The 27283-nt window shown below is 41.7% G+C and overlaps 1 protein-coding gene across 1 annotated transcript in view; it reads left to right on the top strand.

Moving 5' to 3' along the window:
* The window catches only part of Sema1a (semaphorin 1a), a 303018-nt gene that overhangs the window by 169055 nt on the left and 106680 nt on the right, over nucleotides 1–27283 (top strand). Inside the window, exon 3 of the mRNA XM_071584531.1 lies at nucleotides 22791–22887. Within this exon, the coding sequence (XP_071440632.1) occupies nucleotides 22791–22887 (97 nt within the window). The remainder of the gene's footprint in view (nucleotides 1–22790; nucleotides 22888–27283) is intronic.

Genomic DNA, 27283 nt, shown 5'->3' with positions numbered 1-27283 from the left:
TGTTATTTTAATGGTTTTTTGACTCTTTGCATTGCCTATCTCTTAATCTCCATAACTTTGCACTAGGGCCCTGGCCGTTAAAAGATGTATGAGTCACTTTTCCCTTGTAGTCGTGTCGTGCTTCATCGGATCCCACCTCTTGAAATAGGAATAAGTGCGATTCTATGTTATTTCAACTCCTTCCCCCTACCCCCCGCCTCCCACCCCCTTTCCTCTCACGCCCCAGTTCCGTCTTTGTGATACAGAACTCCCTCGCACGCCTGCCTGATGATCCTCTCACACGGTGAAATTCCGTGTTTCATACCTAGATAGCTGAGACGCATTGAAAAAAAAATTCCTTTGGTTCCCTTCGTCCCACTTGAGCATTTAAATTCGACCAATTTACGATATTCACTGTATATTTTATTTCGTTTCCATTCATTCACTGCAGCTGCTAAGCAAAATTGCTGTGGGAATCCGAGTATGAAAATACGGTTTCATCTCGTTCTCTCCTCCCTGACAGCGGTTGTGACTGGGTGCTGCTGTTTTCCATGGATCCGTTGTCACCAATTTTCGCGTTTTATTCCTTGGGTTTCGTCATTCATCGCCCCTTCACATTGCCACCTTAATCAGTTTCGTTGCCGCTCGTCCCTTTCCGCCCCCTCCTCTGCACCCCCCTCCTTCCCCCTCCCCCCCCCCACTTCCCCCCTGCCCCCACCAACACATACACACACCCGACCACCTCCCTCCGACTTACACGCGGCACCACTTTCGCACTGTGGCATTCCGCCGAGGGAACCATTTGCTCCCTTGGGGAATTAGATTCGTTACGGCGGCCCTCCCCACCCGCATCGCCGGCGCGGTTCACCCTCCTCCTCTCCCAAGTTTTACCTGACACCGTGCGCTACATGCAACGCTCGCGCCCATATATCTTGGTACCAGGTATCTCGTGGCTTGCCACCCCTCTGCGTGATTATGGAAGCCACCCCCAACAACTGGAATAATACATGAGGCGCTTCAAATTCGGCGGGCTCGTACCTCCTTCATCTACTTCGCTCCCAATTTTATTTAACCACCCCCCCCACCCACCCAAAAGTACAGAAGAAATTGAGCGATAATTCTGCAAATTGGCAAATCGTCTAAATTGGTTGTAGTGACGATTTTTGAGTGAGTGCGTCCTGTCGTTAGTGTCTCGCACTCGCACTTTGTCCTCCTGATAATCTTAATGGAGGAGCGAAGCGAATAGCGCTTTCGAGGAATTATAATTTCCGTGTTGGGAAAAGCACTAGCGGATTATAATGTTCGTGTCCCCGTTGGCCAATGAAGGGCGACATTCTTGCCCATGGTTCATTTATCTCTTATTGTGTGTTCTCTCGTGTACGCAATGGCGGCTCGAAATGGAATCTGAAATGTAATTGGTCCAGTGGACCACGGCACAGACAAATCCCGGAAGGCTTTAATGCGGCAGACGTTGAATGAAAAAATGTAAAAAAAATGTGTCGAAAGGTGGGATGTAAGATCTCTGAATTCCATGGCACTCGCGTATTAGGAATTGTTCCTTCCGTTCCGTTGGCGACATTCCAGTGCTAGGGAAACCTTATTCAAGTCTCGTGTGGCTGCTCCGTAGTTATGGTTCTCTGCAACGCACGAAAATAGACACCCCCCCGCCTCTTATGTGTGTGTGTGTGTGTGTGGCTGAGGTGAATGTCACCATCTGTAGCCACCGAGGAGTGATTCATCTTTAATGTTTCCTTTGAGGCGCACACATTTTCACGTGAACCTCGTGTAAGTATCGATCTCCTGAAGCGTCCTTTCTGCGAATGCCCTTCATCCCGCGCTCTCTCTCTCTCTTCCTCCTCTTCTTCAGCCTCCACTCCCGTTCCCCTCCCATCCCAGAGGCCCTTCCCCTCGCAGTCGTCCTCTCCCTCCCGGCAGGCCCTCTGTCCTATCTCCCTTCCCGCCTCTCCCCCCGCCCGACAACCCCTTGGCCACCTTCACACCTCCCCCGTTCCATCCCCGCCTTCCCTCATTACGTCATCTTCACTTCTCTCCTTCCGCATGCAATCTATTTCGCCAACCCACCCACCCCTCCTCCTCCTCCCACTATCTCACCCAACCCTCCCTCTCCCCTATTCCCGCATTCATTTCCCTCCCCAACCTTTTCCTGTCCTCCAATCTTTGCCTCCATCCAACACACCAAGCCACGTTTCCCTCTCACCCATCTCCCTCCAGTCAACTCTTCACCCCTTTCCCTCTTCCTCCCTCATCCACTCCCCTCTTCCTCCCCCATCCACGCCCCTCCCACCCTTATCCACACCCCTCCCACCCTCATCCACAACCCTTTTACCTCCCACCCCCCTCGCCTCACTCTCGTCCTTTCTCTTCCGTCCCAGTGCACACGTCCTTTTTACTCTCCTCGTATTCCCACCGACGTCCTTGTATCCTTAAAAGTTCTATGCCCTTTGATGAGACGTTTTTTTATCCATTGGAAACAAAATAATTTTTTAAACGGACTGGGTTTAATTACTGTGTATCGCCATGTCGAAAACTTTCCGTCGCCCGAAAATCATTTGGCGTCAGAACTGAGTCACGGGTGGCTTTTCGCGCTCTTGAGGTTGTATTTGGGGATCTGGGTTAAGTCAGCGTTTTTCAACTTCTCCTTGGCTGCGGAATCCCAGTGAAAAACCTCTACAAGCCCTCTTGCAAATCCCTGTCCTCGGGAAATCCTTAAAAGCTCTTATTTGAGATGAAAATTTTTCTGATCCCGTTGGAGATGCATATGGAACTCGCGCGAAAGCATTAAGTTAAATAAACCTATCTCTTATTCAAACGTAAAATATTAAGTGGGCCTGTTTTAAATGGATTCAGAATATATGTTTATAAAAAGCAGTAGTTATTATTTCTTTCTTGCTGCTTTGAGTTCATGGACAAATATTTAGTGATAAGTTTAAAATGGCACCTTCTTTTTAATGTAAGGTTGTTTTTTTGCCTAATAGTTTGGATAACATAGTGAACAGATGAGTAAAGCACCACTAACTATGAACACCTTGAAGACTGCTGTCTACTGTATATGAGCGAAAATCTAATCTGTTTGTATAGTGAAATCATTTCGCTTTTTATTTCTACGAACCTAAAAAAAACTAATGAAAAAAGTTTTAATAATTATAACCACCACAATCTGTTATCCTCTAGTCTGAAGCATATCTCGAGTTTTTAATCAAAATTTAACCAAGGTAAATAATAGTGTCGTTGAAATTCGACTCTTTTGGTTGCTCGTAAAAAATTAATGTGAATTGTAACGCGCACGCCCTTTTTGATCTCAATTAAAGATAAAAAAGTCTCTCTCACTGAAGGCAGAAATGAATTCCTAAAAACACGAAATTAACAGTTTCTCTCTTTTTTGAAATTTTTTTCTCCCGTTTTCATTATCGTTACGCCAAGGTGCAAATCTAGGGTTCTTGTGAAAAGTATACGTCAATATACATAGGGCAGGGACATATTCTACTCAAAATAATATGCATGTGTTGTAGGCTGCTAGAAAAAAAATAGCAATGTCGCTTCTGTGTCAAAGTTATGGTGGAGCAGGACTTATTCACAACATGGACCGAAATTACGGGAAACTCGGTTCATGTTCATCTTGTCGCAGTTATAGGATATTCATAAGTGGGGAAGAGTGTACTGGATCAAAATTCAGAACTACATTATTATGCAATGCTTGGGTTCTCTTGGCGTCCAACTTCCGACTTCTAGCTTACCTCACGACATCCGACCACGTTTCATCTTTTCTCTGTCGAGGGGAAAACCTGGACGTACGATATTTCGTAGCGAGGATGTTCATATTGATAAAAAAGTGACTTTTTACTGAGATTCTTGTCGTTTTTACTTTGTCGTGTGTTGCTCGTATTTAGGTTTGTGTTCCATCCATTACGAGTGGTACTGTTTTTATGGATGCATCCCGGATATCGTTACGCACTTGAATTTGCGTGCGGTAATTTTTTGCAATACATTTGATACATTTTAATGCATCGCCCGTTCCTCTCATCTGGCTCCCTCGCAACTCGAAAGACTCGTGGCCGCATCCCATCGATTGGCGTTCGCCGGAGAGCTTCAGCCCCGTGAATTTTTCAATTTCCTCTCATTTATCCCCGCACCCATTAATAGCTTCTAAAAAGTTCGATCTAAACCCAAAAGGGTGTCCATATTGGTGTCGGATTCCGGTATGCTAATGCTTTTGGTAATATGATTAATAATTTAATATTTTCTGGACCTCTGGCGTTAAATATTGCACGCGTTTCCATAATGTATGTCTCCTCTTTCGAGTGAAAGTCTTATGCTGCTTTCGGGTTCGTGGTCCTCCTCGAAGCGCCCCCCCCCCCCACTGGTCTCTCTCTATGCGCAGGTCTCCTCTCATGCGGAGACGCCTCGTTAAGATTGAAAAAGCCCCTGACGATGCCATGACCCCTCTGAATTTTACATTGCGTGATACGCATGAGTGCATGATAGTTCTGAATTACGCCATACATGCGTGTCAGTATCGTGAAGGAGATGCCATGAAATGAACTAAAATTAGAAAATATGTGCACTCGCCGGAAATGTAAATAAATTTTGCAGTTAAATTTTATGCGGTTTCAATTACGTTAATTTACTTTCCAACATAAGTTAGTGGGAAGCATTGTATTAGTTGTGTAAAAATCCGCCGAAGGAACGTGAACATGAGAAGGAAAGTAGTAATAGCGGGGAGGGTGCGAATTCTGAAAATGCTCGACTAATAAACGCGAATTAAAAAAATATAAAAATGTAATTATGTTGACTTTGCTTTGCTTGGTAGTTCATTTAATTGTCGATTCTTCAAGGCACAACTTATCGAAACATTCTCGAGATGAAAGTCGACGAAGGAACAGTTGATGGCGACAAACATTCAAGCAAGTAATGACTTACTTGAATGCATTGTCCATAGGCTTTTTGGACGTGTTTGAATTTGAAATGCGTATAATTGTTGAAGATTTTGTTTACTCTGTCTGAAATATGCTTCTCTTTATTTTTCTCAACACTGTGTGTTCCAAGTCTCCAGTTGCTCTGTTGAACAGGGTCTGTGTTGCAATGACAGCATTGATTGATTCTAGTGCGTTTTTGTGTGTATTTATAATTGAATTTCCACGAGAAGTCATCGCATTCCCTTTGTAGTTAACTAACCCACGACTTTTCAATTCTTATTTTAAGTGTAATCACGTGCTGTGAGTGAATTGGAAACAACTTATTTCGTTTGTCGGTAGTATTCAAAATCTAATACTTGAAGGGATTAGAACCATTACCGACAGCTTTCTAAGTTCACATCCATCCATCCATCCATATAATACCCCGCAAGCCGCCGCATGGGCGTGTGGCGGGTGGTGTAAGGCCACTAACTGTGAAGGGAACAAAACCACATGTAAACTTTTTGACTAAAAGTTGCAGTTTATAGGGAAAAATATGGGCTATAATTCCCGATTGCGTATCTTTTAAATTTCGTCGCATGAAAGCATCATATGTTTTCACTTCTCGTTCTTTAGCTAAGATTTTGTTATGCATCACAAAATTTTTCCTCTCGGTATTCTCACAAGCTTTTATACCAATCGTTGCAGTTTATACCGATAAGTATGGTGTATGATTCCCGATTGCTTGTCTATTAATTTGTTAATTAATCTATCAATGTTGTTACCACGCTTTCGTAAGGCCTCGTTTATAATATATAGTATATGTAGCTTATGGGATCCGAGTGAAAAAGGCCTCACCCGGGAAAATGCTGTCCTAAATCATTTTCGCAGATAATTTTGCGCTTAAAATACCGACTTTTATATTCTATTTAATCATTACTAGGCGCTGTTTTCGACTCGTGCCACATCATCTTAGTCCTGCGGTTGTGTCAGGAAATACTCCGTTACTCTCGACATTCCCCGCGAAGGACTAGCCACGAGGAAGGGCTAGGACTAGCCAATTTTTTCGGCTCTCTTGATGTGTATTTCAACTGACGCGAGTATAAAATTCGAACCGAGGGCTTGTGTTTCTTTGCGATGACTTGTGAAAGGCGGAAGACTATTGATATCGGGCATTCGTAGGAGATGAGCATCTATAGTGTATGAGCAGAAATGAAATATCGTAATCGGATGAAAATGATGGAGAGAAAGGCGCGAAGTGGAAGACAATGGTTTCCTTCGGTCGAGAAGATTTGAGTGCCTCCGTTTCCCGTTGGTGTGGTGAGTGAGCTGCTTCGTCTAGGTTATGGACGGCCCTCGAATGCACCAAGGGTCCATCCCCATGGCCTGTGCGGCCCACGTGCCACGTCTCCATCCATCGCACATGTCCCTTCGCTCCGCCTTTCTACCCTCACATTTCTACCCAACCAACGTCCAACGGACGCCTCCCTCTCCTTCCGCACCTCCCACCCGTCCTCCGGGGGAACCTTTTTCTCCCTTTTTCATCCCGATAGTGTCTTCCCATCCGGTGGCGCAGGTATGGATGCGGTGTGCGGAGGTGCGGGGGCTGTGGGGGCGGGGGTGACGAGAGGGATTCGAAGGGAAAGTTTTTGGGGTGGAGGAAAGGGTGAGGCGGGACTTTAATGGCAAATTTATTTGGAATTCACGAGGAGAGGGTTGAAATATGCCTGTCAGTATCACTGAACGGTTAGCTCCCGAAAGGGAGGGAGGGAGTGGCGAGGGGAAAAGTGGAGGGAGGGGCAGGGTCCTTTCCCCTCCGCTCCCTCATTCTCCCTTCCCCCCATCCTCGTCATCATCATCCCTCACGCCTCCCCTCCTCCGCCCCCTCCACTCCCCCTCCAACCCGAATCGTCCTTGAATTACCTTTTCCCTCTCGCCCCTTTGGCGTGTTCAATTTTTTCCCCATTTTTAATTTCTCTTTAAATTGCAATCACCCGTAATTTTGAGTGCTTAAGTTTCGCGTGCCGTTTACCATTTTCTTTTCTTTCGTTTAACCGTAACATTTTACGCGTACTCTCGTTTCGTCCCTGAAAAAAAGGTTTGTGCCCCGATAAAATTGATTTTTTTTTGAATCGATATGTGCTCTGTTCTGTAATGCAGTGTTTACGTATTCATGCTTCGATCGCATCATGAGTATTAGATCGGATATTTTGTGTAGAACGGGACTCTTCTCCGCCGGAGTGAGATTGCGAATAATGGAACTGCATTTCGCTGGAGCGGTCGTAGACCAGCCTTAACTACCTCATTTTATTTCAATTAAATGCCACCTCCGTAAGGCTATCCCGCATTTTTTTCTTGATGAATTACTGATGTGGAATAATAGATTAAAAGCTCTAGTAATGGATAGCTTATAAGAGCCAACTATTGCTACCATCGCAATAATGATAGTATTAGTTAGTACGTCTGAGTGAGAAGAAATCATGAGAGCCAGCATTGAAAGGAATTCATATTTAATTTATTCATACGTAAGCCATCTTTCTCTCTTCGAGTTCGCTTTTCTCCGCTCTAATTATCGTACTTAACTTGCCGTTTTTATATTTTCCGAGTCGGAAGCGCATTCGCCGACGTAGCGAATCCAATTTTTTATTCCGGAAACCCGAAAAAAAATTTGCGACGATCGTGAATGTGCCCTGTTCTCTTTTGTAACGGCGTTGTAAATCATAAGTTCCTCGGGAGTGTCTCGGTTCGCGGGCCCCAACTGCGGCACTGTCCTCGGCTCCTGACCCGTGCGAAGATTTACACTCTTGAGCCCGGTTGGCAAAAAAAGGACGAATTATATGCGTTGCGTCTTCAAATTAAACTCAGATTAAGTAAGAAAGTCCGGTGCTGCCGTCCCTTTAGTTGTTCATAGTTGTGGTGTTCTCTTGAAAGTTTAATATTATTTATTTTTAATCGGTTTTAACTATGATGCATTTAGCGATGTACGCGAACTAAAAATCGTGTCGTAAGCAACTGCTGCTTCTTCATCGTTCCGGGCTGACTCGTATGAATAAATACGCATACCGTTCGCCGTCAATAATTGCCAATTAACGCTGGATCCGGGGAGCGTTCATCCTAATTTTTTTCCGTCCGTGATTTAAAATTTGTAATTATTATAACATACGTCGAAGGGAACAGCTAGCGAAACTATAAGCTCGATTCTAAAGATGGGGATTAAATGTGTATTAATTTATTTTATCCTCTGGATTTCAGAAAATATAAGTAGCGTGTAAATTTCGTTTTACTTTCGTCAAAAAAAAACTTTTTTGGGCACATTGTGAGTCGCTTCTAATAGGCATTTACAATGGGGACGAGTCCGACGCGGATGGCACACTTGAGTCCTTTTCTATAAATCTGTCGCGCTCTCACGTCAACCCTTCCTATTCCCCTGTTCATTAAAATGCTCCCCCCCCCCACCCGTTGTCCCGCTCGAAGATAGCCACCCCACCCCACACAGCTCTCGAGTGCAAATGTATAGGAGCTTGTGTGTCCGAAACTCTCTTAATTGCCCATGCCGTATTAGGATTAATTTGTAGCGCTCGGCGCCGTGTCACTTCCTAATTCCTCCTTTAGGCCGTCAAATGTTCGTCCTTGTACTGCCCTAGACTCAATGGATCGCTGCGTCCACTGAAATTTTCATCCGACCAAGTCATCGTGCCGATGACGCTGTGCGATAATTATTCCTATGCATGCACGCGTTGGCAAGTACGACGTCGTTCGCATTATATCGAATTGCGAAGTCCCCGACCGCAGAGGATGTAGCTGTTCATCTCATTGTGATGTCAACTGTGGAGTAAAATATTCCAGGTTGTTTTTTAATGATGCCATTAGATCATAGAAGCATGAAGCAATTAATGACAGGCGTCAAATTGAATTAATAACGTCGGCATGAAGAGGTTAACCCAATGCACCCCAAACCATGGGTCGCGTACTGTCCACGTCGCTTATTCTGTTTTCTTTTAATGGCACTGTATTTGAAATTTTTACACAACGACTTCGTTATTTCGCGATAATTCGAAGAGTTTTGTTTGTTAAATTTAATTATTAAATTTATGTTCCTCAGTATTTTATGTGGCTGCGATAAAATAATTAAAATGAACGAAATAGCTCATATATTTGCACGATTTTCCTGATGCGAGCAACTAGCTCGAAAAGTATCTCTTCTGTTTGTTGCCCGTTTGATGAGAAAATACTTTGAATCTCTTTTGAGTTAACCAGTCGAGAGGGGAACTACGTCCGACCAGTACGAGGTTTGTCCATATTTAAAGAGTTGATGAATATACGCATACCCATCGGACAGAGGAGAGGGGGAAGTTGAAGGGTTTTCTGGGACTTCAAAGTCGGTGGTCGTGGCATTTTCGGTCAAAGGAAGAAGAGACGGTGGCGCCTTGGTTATTGCTAAGCATTGGGTCTGGTCCGGGTTTATCGGTGGGTGGGGTGGACTCTTCCCCCTCTCCTCTGTCCGATGGGTATATATTCATCAACAGCTATGTGTGTGTCACTTGTACCTGATGATGCCGCAAGTCGGCGAAACTCATTGTGCTGTGACATAAAGTCTGTGGAAAATTACAAACTCTTTCAATATGGACATAAAACAATTCGACGAAGTGAAAGCCTGAAAGTGTGTAGTGTGTAAGTGCGAGGCTTGATAACTTGTTGATTTTGATTCACAAAATATTGAGTTAAATCAGATACGCACAGGATATATCGGGGAGGTGCATGGACAATATAGTAATTTCCCACGAACTCGAGCGAGGGGTGAAGCATGTCGACTCGTGTCTCTGACGTGGCTGCAGTATGCGATGTGAATAGGATGTTGCGACGAGGTGAATTCAGTGTTCGATATGAGACGCTCTTTCATGCATTTATATTTCTGTGTCGTTCCATGGACACCGGAGCCATATTAATTATGACGTGATATGAATTATTCGTCTCCCAGTGATGCATAACTTTACATATCGCACATCCCTCCACGCTGCTTTGAAAATTCAATGCCCAGCCGTGGTCCAGGCGGTTGAAGGGTGCATGGACTAGAATAGGCAGTCAGCAGACAACCGAAATATCTGCGCATCGGGAGTCGATAGATATTAGGAAATAATGGTGATTAAGGTCGATATTGGATCATGATGATTTAAGTTTCCAAAGGCCGAAATTGTGCCACGTGCGCCGATGGTTCAGATCAGTGCCCTGAGCCCAAAAATACCTTGAACTCCTGCTGCACAACCCCTCTTTTAATGAGCACCAAAGGTAACGTGCCTTAATATTGTAACCCAATTTCCGCCATCGTGCCAATCCTAAACTTTTGGCTCGTCGCGGATGTATCATTATAAGTCTGCAGGCTCGCATGAATAAAAATAAGAAGCCTCGGAAAGGCAATTGCCAACCTCCTGAAAGTAGTCCAGGGTATGAAAAAGTCTGGGAACCCTTGTCCTTGGTGAAATATGGTATATTTGGCGGCTTGTGAACGACTCTTTCCGACTGAGAGATGACGGTGACCTAGATTGCCTATGACTTTGTGATGACTTTTTGCAGTAATGAGGAAAGTTAGTACAGTAGATCCCCCCGGGAGGCGTGGGTCACGTTTCTGAGACGGCCACGGTGTTGGAATCCACCGAAATGGAACCAAAATTCTCAAGAAAAAGGAGAGGTTTAAGTTGCCAAGTCTTAACGAGACGTACTTTTTTTTTTAATATCTACTCGGTGCCATGCAAACTCTGGTAGGTGCAGGCAGTGGAAGATACCACACTAGAAAGCACTAGCTCAAATTAATATTGCCTTAAGGTAATGGACGCTCTAGAAATTTTATAATCCAAACGGTGAAAGTGACTGGGATTACCAATGTCTATGCATTACATAATACTCCTTTAAGTTTTTGTCAGTTAAAATCTTAAGTCCAATAACTTTGGCGTAAAATATTCTGTTCTCCTGCCATTCTTAAAACAATGACAATTCTAAACTGTCCATTCTATTGTCCATCATTATCGCCTTATCAAGAAACGAGCGTGTCTTGAGTTAAATGAGGTAAACGTTGTTTAATGTTTTCAATATGTTTTGTGCATATTGAAGAAATAAAAATGCTTGGAAGTGAAAATAAATCGGGATTTAGCCTGTATCTAGCTTCAATCTGCTTATGATTCCTTCCCTAGTTATAGTAAAATACTACGGCTTTCGTCATGACGTCTTTTTACAAATAACTCACTTATCTTCTCTGCTCTTGATCTAATTCAATAATCAAATCCGTTTTTGTTAGGATCCTATACAGAACAAAGCGCCCTACGTTAGGCATAGCGAGTGAAAAATGTATTTTTTTACCTTTTCATCGCGTCCCCAGTACCCTTTTAATAAATTTCAATTTTCTGTTAGCTTGTCCGCAAATTTCCTCTTGGTTTTCTTCAAGAGAGGATACCTCATAAAGGATGCTCCGTTAAGCTGAAAAGTATCTCTTTCAACCTTTATATTATTTTCGGTATAAATACCGTAGTTAATTTAATGCCCCCCCTATCCTTTGGTTTATACGTAATCCCCCTTTCAGTGGAAGAGTGGACGGGATGAACATCCTTCAGTGTTTTCGATTAAGGGCACCCACAAATTCCCCAAATGGGCCTGTTGCATTGAGTCTGCATCTCGTCAAATTCTATTTTCCCATAGTGTTAGAGTATGTGTCGAAATACACTTAAGAGAAACATACATATGTATGGTTTTCTAATTGGGTTTAATTATATATTATGATAGCTTTATCCCTCAGGATGTTGAGTCCTGAGGTAATAAGTTCATAGCGTCCTTCAGAAATATCATAATTAGGAAATAGAAGTGTGGAATTCTGATGGAAAAAGGTCACCGATGTTAAGATAGCGATGAGGCCTGTGTGATTTTTAAGGTACCAGGTTTTGCTGGGAGACCGCCCGCAGCGCAGGGAAAGGAAATTGCCACCCTTGTTGGCCCTGATGTGTGAATTTCACCCGCCCTATATAGGCATCTGTCCTCGCCTATTGAACCAACCTTCGGGTTGATAACTGTGGTTACGAATCTAAGACGGTAATTCCAATTCACGCGATTGTATTTCAAATATATCACATGCTAATTGTTGCCTCATGAAGGTGCCTGCAATCAAGTCATGCTAAATTACTGAAATCGCCCAATAGGTAGATCCCCTTGTTGGCCATAACGATTTCTGTGCAAATGGCAATTATTTGCACGATCTTATCATAAGGTTTTTTGTTTGTGAATGGTGCTGCCTCGGAGTTAATGCACTAATGCTTTACGAATTATCATTATTAATTAATTATATATAATGTTTGATTTTCTTAGGTATGTCTTTTTTGTATTACAGAAAGTTTATTTTGATATTTCCGATTGGGCAAATTGTTTCTTAATTTTAATGAATTGAACGAATCCTGTTATATATTTTTAAAGGTTTTTTTTTAAATTTCTTACTAGAGTGATTACTCAGCGTTTACATTTCCTTTAAATTGTATTTAAATTAGGCCGTGAAGATGATTCATTATATAATTCGCTTTCACTTGGTGCTAACATTTTTTGATGTAATTAGCATCCCGCTGTGTTTATATCCCGGCGCAAGAACAGATGAAGTTTAGGTCAACACAAGTTCGATTTCTCCGATACAGCAGTTGAGCCACAACTTAATAAAATTTTAATTTTTTTCATATGAAACATTATGGCGTAAAAGGACTTTGCTTTGTGGATGGCTTCGAAAAAATATACCGACACAATGCACAAAGGTTGAACAACTTCTAAAACTGCCACAATGGTGCCGTTGCGGTAGCGATTGGCTATTTTGGTGCATTGGGTTGCCAAATCCCCAAAAGTGTTGAAAGGTCAGAGAAGACTTTCGTAATTTCAGGTCAGTTTTTGACCTAAAACTCTTCCCCCCGCCCCTCCCTCTTCCCCCCACCCCTCCCTCTTCCCCCCGTCAGACGTATTTTCCATTTTGGCAGAGCTCCTCTTATAAAAAAACCCTTCCAAACCGGCGACAATCCCTCCTTCCGCAAAACAACGCAGGCGCTATCAATTTCCCCATTTTGGAATGCAAAATCATTTCCTTCACTTTAATCATCATATTTATATTTTTCATGATATTTGTATTACGTAGCACTCTGGTAATGATTTATGATGTAAGAGAATTGAGTGAGAAAACGAGAGAAAAGTTAAGCATTTGGGTTCCCCTGTCTTGATTGATCATACAAAGGCTCTAATTGCCCTCGAAAGTTTTAAATGAAAATATCAAATGATTCTAAATTGGTATTGTAATTTAGGTGCTTGCGTTTAATTCTGGGACACTTTTCAACGGAGAATCTCTCTTCTCTCCACCTTTTTCTCACGCCCTCGGATTCCGCAGAACCCTTCCTCCACATCACCCAAACCTGCAGAGACCCATCCTCTTCAAGATGATCCGGGAAGAGGCCGAGGCGGCCGTCAATGAAATTTCCATCCCATAAAATCGAATTATTGGCACGCAAATCCGTGGGAGAGACAGGGGCGCAATGGATTGGAATAGTCGACGATTCATAAATATCTACCACGGAAAATCTGGGAAAAAATCTTATTCCAGTTCTGAACGCCTTCGCATGTGAACATTAAGAAATTTAATAAGAAATATTTGGCAGTATTCCCGTACTGTTCGTTTCATTTTAAAAGGGGGCAGCAGCTAGATATAAATAATATCATTTGCGAGATAAAAGTTAGCGTTTTTGCGTCATTCCTCAATTTGGTGTATTTACCTACTAACAATTTGTTTGCGATTGGAGGATTAACTTTGATAGTTCTTGTCATTATTTAAATTTCAAAACTATCAGGCTCACCTGATTATTTTCGTCATCTCTAAGTTATCTTTGGGCCGTGCTAGAAAATGCTTGCGTTCTCCTATGTACTTGGACATCCCGAACACTTAAGGAGTTTAGGGGAGATTTTGGGGTCATTTGGATATACTGGGATTGTGAATCGCCTCCCTAATCTCTTTCCCAGTCTCGAGAGACTGCCGACGTCCACAAACAGGGACCTATGTTTGATGGTACTTGGGACCGAATCAATGGGACGCTTGGACGACCTGAGAACTTAACGGAGAGAACGGAACGACAAATTAGAATGGGGTCAAAAATAAATAGAGTTAGTTAGACCTGGAAAATCAAGCAGTTGGCCGCTGTTATTTTTACACTATTCATTCATTTCTCGTCACGTGTCTGTTACTAATAGTCGGTCTTTGATTACTAAGAGAACATGGTTTTCGTGTTTTTTTAGGCACAATAATGGTATAGTAGTCTGTTATCATCACAATAATATATTTATCTTGGTCATGACTTTCCTCAGCTTGGGATTTTCTATTGATTCATAAAGTAAATAAATTCAGCTAAATAAAAAATTGGAATGAATAACGGAATAAGCATAACTCCAATGATACTTTCCCACCAACGGTGGCATTCGTGTGCCCGTGCGTTATTGTAGTGAAGCCAAGAGCTCCAAAAAGAATTTCCTGGCAAATTGGAAAACTTGGGCAATTTTTAATGCATAGATAGAAGGAATCCTGCACGATAAATTCATTTGAATTCAATTTATTTCTTTTAAATGTCCTCTTAGTGTTACGTAATACTGGAATGGTTGCTCCCTGAAATGTTTCTTGCCTTTTCCTGCCCTTGCCTTGTCTCGTCCAAACAAAGAAGGTTGAAGACCTATTAATATTATTATTATTGGAAACTACATGGGGCCTTTCATTAGTGGTCTTCGAACAAAAACGTGTACCTCGACCCGTTGTAATATGACGGCGTGTTTCATATTAAGGTTATTTAATCCTACTTAAGGAGAACATCGTAATGAAGGACTAGAATAGTAATTTCCTCTCAAGGATTCGGGACTTACTGGAAATGCCCAATATGTGGAACTATCTTACGAATAACTTTTCTCTTTGAAAATTAGCGAAGACTTCATTATATCGAAAGCAGAAATTTAAACTGAGGGAACTGTAAAATTAACCTCCTGCGACCTCTTTCAAATTAAAATGTAAAACCTTTAATATGAGGAAACGGGTGTTGTCTTTTTCCTGAGGTTAAGATCAGCGTTTTGGACTCCCGTGGAGCGAATCCAAGAAATGTTTGCGTGCGACGACGAAAATTTAAATTAATTCCCGAAAAAAATTGTGAAGTGAAAGTTACGCGATCATGCAGAAAAAAAAGCCTGTATGCCTGACGGAATGGTGGTTAGGTTGATTTTGATTTCGAGGAACTACGATCGTTCGATTAATTATTAAAATAAAAATAAACACTTCAATCAAACGAGACGCACTCTATCCCAGTCGAACAATAAAAGTTTTCGGGGAAATGCACGCTAAAAGTCTATGAGGTGTGTGTGGGCTAACGCCTTATACAGGTAATTTACGCCTGTAAAAGGCATTTTTATAGCTTGCAGAGTTCCTCCCGTAATAGCTGAGACGTCAAACGGAATCATTAAATGATAGCCGCGCTTTAAAAACTAGATAAAATCGCTATAAACATCATGTAAATTAAGTAAAAAGTAATTTGCTGAAAGGGAAGAGTAGTAAGCTAGGTTTAGGTCACTAGCTTACCCTCATCAAACAAGGCGAGAAAGCAGAATCGATCAACATTGGGAAGGAAGGAACTACGCGTAATGATTCAAAATACGGGAAGCTGTTAACAATCTCTGCCGACTTTTTTAGTAGCTCCATTAATTCCAATTTCTTTTTTCTGACTGAAATTTAATTTTCTGTATTGCTTGAAGATTCGTCATAATTCGGGTCCATGGTCGGACAAATGGCAGTCGTTTTAATGACCCATATGCATGGAATACATACACGTGTACGAGTGTTCCATGTCTCCACTTAGTACGGAAGTCCTATTGGCGTCCCTTCGTATTATTATGTAATTATCTCCATGGCCGGAAATAGGTTAACATGAAATAAAATATGTTGTGTTTTCTATGATATTCTAATAATTAAATTCTGTTCCTTCGTGTTATTTTGATTTTATAAGAATAGATGCTGTCTTCGAAGCGATTCTTACATTCCCTTACATCCCTTCGATGATTCCGTTGGCTTCTGATGGAGTAATCGACATTTCATCGATGATGTTGACATCGTAAAACAAGATAAAATAAATCCTAGCTTCGATTTCACCGCAATTTTGTTTAGTTATCGACTTTTGATATTAATGATTGATCTCGCATTTCATCAATCTTCAAGCATCTATATGGTACACCATAGTTTTAAAATCTCATGTATTTTTAAAATATTTTAATGGAATTAAAGATCAATTGATGCAATGTTCAGTTTTTGTTTTTATTTAATTTGCGTTTCTCAAAAAAATTATAATGTTACATTTAGTTCTGAAGCATTTTACGCAGTCTCGTTTTTTTTACCTATTTAAATGCTTGTATTACGTTTGTTTCATGTAATTGAAAATTTAAAGTTCCCGTTTAAGTATTTAGAAATCTTCAGTCAGATCAGTCAATTTGGAAGCACTTGCCAGTCGTCATTTTAGGGGAGAGGACGATTCTCGAAATGGCGGGGACGAGTTTTTTTCATCCGGATGTTTTTTCTTGAGCGCCATTGCAATTTGCTTATACCCACGGGGGTGGTTTTCCTCCGTTGGTTATACACTAGTCAAGGTGTGCCTTTCCGCCCCCCACCCCCCCGTAACCCCCCTCTCTCGCCCATTCACCCTCGTCCTCCCCCCCCGCCGACCCCTCTCCCCCTCCCTATCGCTCACTCTCCTTACCGCATTGACGTCACGTGGCATTGCCAGAGAGCGCCACGGGTGGGTAAGAGAGAGAGAGAGAGGGAGGGAGGGAGGGATGGGGGGTGGTGGTGGTGCTGGAGGTGGAGCCAGGGCGTTTGGCGCATTGGAGTTAATTAGTCAGTCCTTCGATGCTCCGGTCGGGGTTGACTCGCCGAAATCATTTCATTTTTTCCCACTCCGTGCCCGAATTCATTGCGTAGCTGAAGTGAATGAAGCCTTACTTTCAAGCCACGGGGCGGTAGCGGAGAGCCCTTGTGGAAAGGGATTCGATCTCGCAAGTGGCCCCCGCCAGCCTCGCTTCAAATCCTCCCGTTTGTTTTTTTCCTCACAACAAATGTTGCAATTTGAGAGAAGTATCGCGGGTCTCGTAAATTCTGCCATGCGAATGGAAATACAGATCTTGTCCAAAGCTGGGTTATCTCTCTTGCAGTGTCTATAATTAGCGGTGGTGAAGGTTTTTGCATCCCGAGTGAATGAGGTCAAACTTGGATTTCCCTCCCTCCCCGCCCCTCCCCCAGGTGTGAATTCCCGTTTGGTGGAGTGGGTCATTCTTCCCCGCTCTGCCTTAACATCCAAATCTAGTTTTAGCGAACTTTTCTCAAGGAGTTGTTGATCTCCGTCGCTTAATTGCTAGTCCCAACAGCTACAGGGATTTAATCGCACCGAGGTTAATCGTCCCGGGCCGCCGATTCTCTTCGACCACATCCCGCTCAACCTGTGAAGCCCTTGACGCACTTTTGGTGTTCTCCTTCTGCGGGAATAGCTATTGGTAACCGCAGGTAGACTCAACTGTCATCGAGGAAGCCGCTTAGGAAGTTTGGTTCGGGTCGTACGTAGTACCCCTTTCAGCCTGACCACTGCCTTTGCACTGTGCCACTTAAGTAACAACTCTAGTTAGTTAAAAATTCAATGCATTTTTGTGCCTGGGATATCTTACATTTGTCAGATCAAAAATAAGCCAATTACTGCATTCAATTGTCAAATGACTGATGGGTCAAATGATCACGGGAATTTGATGTTGTTCCGTTGATTTTTCTATCGGGGGGGGGGGGGGGGAATGACCGAATGTGGGTTGAAGAACAATTGGCAGCATGAGTCAAGTTTCAGTGAGCATGCGATCGCAACTCACTTGGGGAAATACCTCTTTTAATGTACGAGGTGTATTGGTGACTTTTTTTAGTAGCGCAAACATTTCAGGTGGGTGAAACTACCGTAGTCAATTGTTGCATATGAGTTCACGTACAGCTCGCAATTACCGTCGTGCTTTGGGAAAACTATATTTTTCAAGTTAGAGACGTAAAAGAGGCGGTTTGGTAATCCTCTGGGCAAAAAAAGTTTTTTATAATAATTTACGTCAGAATGAAAATAGCGCAGTAAAAATAATAAATAGTTCTTTTATTGCATTGGACGGTCAATTCCGACTGACTGGCGACCTTATCTTTGACCTGCTGAACTTAACCCTTGACCATTTTTTTCCCGAACGGTCCGAAGGTTTGGTTGTGCAATTTCATTCTACGTCCTGTGAACGATCTCACCCATCTCCACGACTTGTTTTAAGAGAACGGCGTGATGATTTTCCCTTGGTCGAAGGGAAATGTGATGGCCACAGGGCTTTTTTATATACGCCTCTTGTTTGTCGCCACGTGAAGGCTAGAAAGAGTTAGCGGGACCCCATTCAAATCTTTTCGTTTTATTGAAAATGTGAAGCGTTTTTTCTCGGAGGACGAGTGCTTCAAATCTTGACCTTAGTATTCTGGTTACTGTTACAAACATGTTGTCCTGAGATCGTTGTACTTCATCGCATGTATTAGATGATTTATGCCCAAATTCTTTTTTTTCAATTTCAACTGTCGATTGATTAATATTAGAATAGGCATTATTAACCTATTAATTTCTAGACCTATTTATTGATTTGTTGGAAATTATTTTTCTGAGATTTCTCCGAAACAAAATATACATGGCAATGGTATTTGTATTCATCCTATAGATATTGTAATTTTCAGCTTGATTTCTTGAGAGGAACAGTGGCCAGAACCAGGAGAGAAATATTTGTTTCGGAAAATGAATAATCTTCTGAATAAGTTAAACTCAATTAATTTGGTTGTTTTTCTTTGAATGAGTTGCTTGCTTTTAAGCAAGCTATGTGCTTAACTTTTTTTTACCTTGGGATGCAGGCCAGAGCCATTATGTTAGATTGTTACCTCTTTGTTGATTAGTCTTAATTTGTAAACTCTATTAGTAATATTATGGTTGGAATGCATTTTAAAATTGTGCTGATAAATACTGTAAAATATAAATCAAGAAAGCCTATTCCAGTCACCCTCTTCTGGCCCTCTCTTTGATATTTCAATAAAACTCACTATCGTTGTTAGCAACTTTAATTAACGCTGCCCTGCAGCCTTGCTTGAGTTGCGCGTTCAGTTATTGATCCGGCTGTACGGACGTTGATGTTGGCACGTATAAACCTTAACGACTATACGTACCCTTGGGAATCAAGAGAAGCAAGGCTTTTCCTTGGGTCTCTTGATCAACTGATTTTTATCTTGACAGAAAGTACTTTTGCGCTAGGGAGCATTAGCGGTAATATCAGTCGTCTTGTAGCTTTTGCAATAAATACCTATGAACGGAAAATGCCATTATTAGCAAACAACGAATGATGTTGCTTTAAGAATCTCCTAACCGCTTGGTATAAGCCATATGAATCTTATCTCGCATTTAGTGGAACATGCGTTCTCCCTCTGGAGAATTTTTTTTTTTATCTTTCCAACTTAAAAGAAACTCACTGCAGTGTTTAATGGGTCGTTTCTGAAAACGAGTCACTATAATTTCATGTACCAAAATTTTGATGCGTTTTTTCATAATAGTTTCTTTATTTTTTTTAAAATTTATATTGTAGTATGGATGGGAGAGAGAGAACGGTAGTTTTAAAAATATATGTGTTTGACTGAAGATTTTTTCCCAAGTACGATGATGTAATAATGATATCGTAGTTTAAAATTTTTGATGATTAGTCATGCATGCACCGAGCTGTTTTTTCAAAAGTCTTGCAGTTAAAATCTATCTACTTAAATCACGATGTAAAAACCCAGTCTTTTTAACTATTAAAGGACGGAATTGCCTGAGCACTAAATTCCATTCAGCTCCCTGCACGAATGCAGAACCACGTAATGATGGCCTTGAGGTAATTCATTCGTCCGTCCATTTTGTAATCTTTTTCCGATCAACGGATAGAGGAAGCTTAAAATTCTTCCGGCTTCCATGTTGGTTTCCCCCGTAATGTTCGTTTCAAAAACTGCCTGAAAATTATAAAATGGGCCGACGGGCCGACTTCCAAACCCCAACCCACTGAATGGTAGAATAACCCTGTTCACTGCGGGCGGAGTCTTGGTCGAAATTAAACCGAAGGCACGCCTTGTCGGGCAGCGATCGGAGTCAGGATTGAGGACGAGCCGGACGATGACGTGATGCTTTACATTACGCGACGCATCCCCTTGCTGATTTTAAGTCACTATCGTAATCTAGGCAAACTGCTATTAGTAAATTGCCAATTGCGTAATTTCGTGGTTGACGAGATCAAACGTCTGTTTTGTCTCCAACGCCCGGCTATGGATGCATTACGACGATGGTTCAACCGGGAATGTGTCGCGAAACCCACCCCGCAAATCTCGCCGTTTGGTCGACAGTAAAACTTATGTGAGACCATTTACCTTCGACCGCCAGGGTCGTTTTGAGGCGGCCTAATGGGGGTCTTTATGGCACGCGGCGGTGGAGGTCAAGACGAGGGAGGGGTCCGACACGCCCGAGTCCCGGGTATTACCCAGTAAAGGCTCCGTTAATAAAGTTTAATGAAGATTCATCAGCATCAAATTTAATATGCAGTTCGAGCGCTTTTGCTGGTGGTAATAATTACGTCGATTAAATCCCACCGCTATACAATGGACAGCCTTCAACTGGTTAGTAATTGCTTAAAATTTTGACAATTTTGCACTTTGCGTAAAATTTTTATGCTCATTCTTATGTCCAAGATTGCTTCCTTGTAAAGCAGTTTTCCCTGAGCGGGAACTTTATCGGAAATGGTGACGGCTCGAGCCATGTTTATGATTCCAATGGTATTTCATTTATGCAATATTATTTTTTAGTGTTTTAATGGTACTTTAAGAGCACAGTATCCCAGGAATTTGGAAGGCGCGCGTTCGCTTTCGCCTTTGCGACCACATATGAGCAAATTGTAATTAAAACTTAGGCGTATTAATAGTGTTTATGTGCTTACAGTACCGGAAAATGCTAATTTGCCGAGTGTTCGGTCAGTATGTGTAGCATATATGTTTGTCCACTGGCAGGCATATTCACCAATTGCATGGTCATCCGTGATGCGACAAACATGGTATATCCCAAAAGTAATAGGACAGAGTCAATTAAAAAACAGTTATTGCCAGAATTGATACATTCACTCAAAGGTCTTCGAAGTAGCACCATTTTGCGTCCTCAAACCCCTACCAGCGGGCTTTTTATGCCTTCATTACGCCGATCTTCTGGAAGGCGGCGGAGCCGGAATGCTGCTAAGCTGCCTCGTCACGGCCTGTTGTAACGCTTCCACCGAGTCATTATGGCGTCCTTTCAGCACAGATTAGAGGCGGAAGAAGAGGAAGAAGTCTGGTGGGACATTGTCTAAAAAATTCGGATCCTCACTCACAAGGTCGAGAAGATCTTGGCAGATCCGTAAGCGGGTTTTCTTTCGTTCGTCCGAGAGCACTCGCGGCACCAACTTCGCGCACGCCTTTCTCGTGCCCATTTTTTGTCACAAGTCGATACAAATTACTTTCAGGGATGCCAAGTTCATCAGGAATCATGAAATCACTTTATCTATGATCTCTGTCCAACAAAACCTTCATTAGTGTAAGATTTTCTTCAGTTTTTGAGGTCGAAGGGCATCCTGAACGTTCGGCGTCTTCAACATTTTCTCTACTCTTCTCCCGCAACTACTTGTGGCACTCTCAAAACACCACCCGATCTACCCATGGCGTCACCACAATAAGCTGCATTGGGCATGTCATTTGTCTTTCCCGGTTTTTCCTAGTTTCACGCACAATATGATGGTGTAGCGCTGTTCCAGTAACCGGTTCATGTCGGAGCGTAACGAGGTCACGTTATAGAGGTTTCGCAAACGAACGATCCTCACTCCTCAAAGGCTGGAATCCAACAGCCACCGGCCTCCAGCCTTTGCTGAGACTCCCCTTTCTCGAACCCAGCCGCCGCCCGCCTGCCCATCTAGCCGGGATAAAATAAGTCCTACTACTTTTGGGACAGGCCTTGTAGATTTTGTGGGCTGAGACTAATTAATTACAAGATTGGTGCCGTTAAAAGTATTTATGTATATCAAACATGCGTCACAGAGAGCTTGTAATAATTTTCTCGCGCTGAAACTCGATTCATGCGGAGTCGACAGAAATCATCAACCCTGAAGTGGACTTGATAAGAGATGGCTCAGCTCGCTTGGCACCTATCCCTCGCAGCGCATGAAATGCACGCGCTCACAATGGCTGGCGCCGCCCCATTTCGTGCCAGCCTATGGTCCCTAGAAAATCACCAAGATTAGTGTGTCCCATTGCATCTCCCACTTTGACCCCTGACCCTCGGGTCCGATCCGATCAATCTCATCGTTAGGGAGTTAACAAGGTGGCAATTACATATATTGAGAAGATACTCATTACGTTTCTTAAATTCCCGAAATGATGAACGGGCAAAAGAATGCGCGTGTCCCTCGTATACCTAGCTTTTCAGTGTACCAACCTATTTATCTGCTATCGACCGTCGCGTCATATATGTGCCATGAAACCAAACCATAATCAAATGACGAGAAATCTCTTTTTAAGGAATTTCGTTAGGTGTCAAAAGTTAATTTTTGCTCTTTACTGAACTAGCGTCCTTACTCAAAGCATGTTTTTCATATATCACTATGTTCCCAACGGTTTGCTTTCTCTTGATTTCAGCCATAGTCTCAGAGAGGGTTAAAAATCGTGCTAATCGATTAGACCGTAATCTAGAACCCTTTAGTGGTTTTATAAGTGTTGTAATCTTGTTCTCTCTCACCTTCCAGGTGCCGAAGACGTATACCGGTTCGTCGGCAACGAAACTCACACGGACTACTTCCGGTTGGTGCTGAAAGACGAGAACTCCCTTCTCGTGGGCGGAAGGTGAGTGGAATAAAATATGGGGATCCTCTAACCTCCCTTCCCTTCTCCTGCCTCCCCCACGTTCCATTAACTCCAACCCCTTTACATTTGCGCATGCGTGTTCGAAGGAGTTGACTGAAGGAGTGAAGTAAGGGGTCGTTATCCCCAGCTATTACTTATTGAGAATTTGCCACGGCGCTTGTGCCTCAACATCACTATATATATATATATATATATATATATATATATATATATATATATATATATATATGTATATATATATGTATATGTATATTTGTGTAAAAACTTTGATTAAAACATTTATGCACAGAAACACGGAGAAAGGACACTCACTCAGATCTGAAGATGTTGGCCGTGCCATCGAGACGTCAAAACTAGATATGTGAGTGTCCTTTCTCCGTGTTTCTGTGCATAAATGTTTTAATCAAAGAATTCATATCGTTGTGTCGTCGCTGAAGAGCGTTCTTTTTCGAATATATTTATACAGGGTGTGGCAACATAACTTCCTTTTTCCAAACGCAAAATGCTTTCAAAAAAGGAAGTTATATTGCCGCGCCCTGTATATGTAAATCGATGATGTAGAAGATCCCACGAGAGCAATATAACTCTTGGACGGCACAATAGAGCACCAAAATATGCACAGAAAACACGTAAAAGTGACACATTTAAGTTAGGTTGGGCATTCGACCTTCTCTAATGCCTTCCCTCTACCCGCATCCCCGCATTTCCCCATCACCTCGTTCCCACACTATTTGCCTCTCGATGAACATTATGTATCTTTGGTCATACAAACAATTCACTTCATTTTACATTGGCGAATGCATTACCCCCTTATCCATTCGAATGAACAATCACATATACTCCTGTAATTCTGCCTAACTCTCTCTCTTCCTATCCCTTCACACGCTAATTCCCACCACTTTTCCTTTGACCAGTGTTTCTCCCTAATATCCTAGAATCCCTACCCGATGCAGACACCAATGTAGAGGTGAAAACTCGCGAATCCGCATATATGTATACTAGCTTTCCGATATTTTAAAATTCCCACCCTTAACCACCATCTTTAATTCCCTTGCCAGTATACCATGGAACTCCCCCCCCCCCGACTCCATAGTCCCCATCCAAGACCCTCCGCTGTGACCTGAAGAAGACCTCAGAGAAGGCCAAAAGCTCAAGCAATCTAAAATGTGAGTGTCCTTCTACGTGCTTTCTATTTTATTTTGTGTTCTATTGAGTCGCCCAAATGCTATATAGCTCTCATGGGTGTTTCTACTTCATCTATGTTGTGTGTGTGTACATATATATATCTACCCACACGCATGTATATATATATTTATATATATATATTTATATATAAATATATATATATATTTTTATATATATATATATATATATATATATATATATATATATATACACATACATACACACACACACACATTCAAACACAAAATTCCACCATATGGCGTACAAATATTCATTCACATGGAAATAGATATAGATATAAATAAAAGGGATAGGAACACACACATACATATACGCATATTTATAAATAAATATATATAATTTTAAAGCATAGAAGCACAAAGAAAGGAGTGACTTTCTTTGTGTTTCTATGTTTTAAATATCAATACCTGTGTTTTTTTTATTCGTGCATCGCCTAAGAGCGTTCTATTTCGAAGATATATATAACATTTTTGGACAATTTTAATCGATTCCCGAAGTGCTTATTTACTTATTAAAATTTCCATTTAAGTTACGAATGGCAATAAAAATTAGTGAAAGCTGTGTTTATGTGGAGAAGTCCTCTCCTTTGTTATTTTGAGTACAAAAGTGCGAGAGATTTGAATCGCTAGTGGTACCCCGTGTACAATTATATGGTTAAATCAGCCAGGGACCTTACCCAATAATCATTATGATGTTCTCCGTGTGGTACAACTTTCGAGATAGGTTATAGCCGTGGTAATTAAAACTAAAGTTCTGTTTCGGTGTTAGCCCTCCAGGTGTTCATGTCCAGGCGGTAGCGTCGGCGGATGAAACTCATAATCGATACAGTGGGAAGATCCCTTAAAGCCAACATGTGCGTGATTGAGTGCCGCCTGTAGCATTTGCATTTACAAGGTTTCCATTTCAAATTGAGTACTTTGAGATTGCGAGAAACGTGCCCCCCTGACCACTTGCGGCTAGTGTATTTGGCTGCCGGATAGACTTAATTATTCATGAAAAAATGTAGTCGCCCATAGTCCTTTTTTTTGCTCTATTTCACTTATTTTTAAACACATTCCCCTGTGAAATTCGGTTATCAGTGTTGACTTAATGTGAGAATTCTTTGTTCTTGCACTTTTTTCAAGGGAGCACGCGTGAATGCATTTCAGGGAAAGGTGATTTGCGGGTTCTATGAATTTCGTGTGCTCGCGTACATTCAAAATTATGGAAATGAAACCCTGGGATTGTTCGGAAGAGTGCATAGGCAAACGAAGTTACTGTTTGGACTACGAATTGAAATTTTCCACTGTTCTGCAGAGGGGTCCATCCATTTGATCTGGTTTTAGGTTATTCTCATGCATGCACGTAAATTACCTGAGGGATGTTATTTTTGAGAGTACTTTTTTGTCTCCCAACTTAATTCAGTTGTTATTTATTATGTAACAAAACACTTTCCGAGCACTTAGTAGTGAATGGCATATAATGCGGAGAAACTGATGAGTAGAGTGAGTTGTGGAAGCGTTTTATGTCCGATGTCCTCGGGATATTTATTTATTTATTAATCATGTCATAGTTTAAGAAACTGGATGGAAGTTCTCGAGTCAGCAGATTATGTAGAGTTGAAAAATGCTGGTTCCTTTTTTATGTATCTTATAGTTTCGGTGAATGTTGTTATTTTTTCAGGAATCAACGCCAACAACTCCTAAAATGCAATTCATTATCCAATCTTGCTCTACGTAAGCTTCTGAATTTCGGCGTGTTTCGTTCTATAGATTTCGATCATTACTGATTGAATTTCTATCTAATTGAATTCTATAGTCTTCGTACTTTAAATGCGTTTTGTTTCTCATAATATGGTCGTTGTTAGTCCTTCATTCTGCGGAGGTTTTACTTAATGTGCTTGAAATATTTGTTAGCTTTCGCCTTTGAATTTTACCGTGTAACTTCATGTGCCTGCAATTTTTAGAATCCCTTCTAGACTCCACGTTTTATTTGCATGCATTGAGCCATCTTTTCTTCAATCCCAATAAGAAAAAAGGATGTCCTAGATTTTCACGTGACTATGCAAGCTCTTTAGCCTTATTTATCGTGCTGTGAGCTGAAGACCTATGCAGATAGTATTTTAAATGGAGCTCGTTTATTATCGATATCTTTTTAAAACTTTGTCTTTTATTATTTGCTTCATTTCTTCGATATCCACGTTGTCTTCATGGCATCGCAACATAATTTCACTTCACATTGGTGACATTTCAATGATAACTCACTACCGTTCACTGCCACTAAGACTCTCTTTAGAGAATGACGTCATTTACTATTTCTAGGTGTCAGTTACGCTTTGTTAGTAACTTAAAAAAGTCTTTTTACTTTAATGCGATGTGTGATTCTACTTTACTCGCGATGAAATTTGTACCTCAGGAGGTCGTTATTTTTCACATGTTTTGCTATGCTGTATTTTTTGACTTTCCTTGAATGGTTTTATTCCTTATCTCTTGAACACGTTTCGAAGAAAAAAAAACTTGGGTGTCGAACGGAATTGATCAATGTTCGTAGTCATTTTTCGTAATATCAAAGCATTTGTTTCGGCTAGCTATAGCTTCAAACTTACCTCCTGTTTGTGCCGGGATTATTAGAATTTTGTCTCTTGAGCCGTCGAATGTTTCGCGTCAAAATGACTAAAAATGAATAGTTGGCACGGCGTGACTTTCGACGGTCGCCAGGTGCGAAACTTAGCCTCTGGACCTTCCTTGTTTAGGGAACATCAAACAAAGACCCAAAGCATTTTCGATTGAGACACGCGGAGGACGGTTTTCGCGACTCTCGCAATAAAGTGGTGGGAATCGAATAATGTCGTAATTACAACAAAATGACTGTGAATAAAGCAAAGTTTTCTTCACTTTCACTTTTCACTTGCGATCATCGTACTCGATCAAATGGGAAAGAGCACTCTCATAGAGGGCATAACGATACAGTATGTGCATATCATTTCAGCTTTCAAAGCGTTGTACTCCTGTTCTTCTTATTTCGGTCGTCGAGACGTATAAGCGAAACGGTGGATTATCGTCATCAAAATATCAACAGATCCAATTGCGTTTTGCGAAAATATTGACGTACGTAGTCGTCCAGTTCCATGCGATGGTTGATGAAAGCTTCACATCCCCTCAGAGTATGTAGGTAACCTATTGAACATGCT

The sequence above is a fragment of the Hetaerina americana genome, unplaced genomic scaffold, assembly GCF_022747635.1.
Source record: "Hetaerina americana unplaced genomic scaffold, ioHetAmer1.1.p SCAF_1, whole genome shotgun sequence".
In the NCBI taxonomy this organism is placed as follows: Eukaryota; Metazoa; Arthropoda; class Insecta; order Odonata; family Calopterygidae; genus Hetaerina; species Hetaerina americana.
Note: the sequence above shows the minus strand (reverse complement) of the source record. Positions and strands in the feature narration are given on the sequence as shown.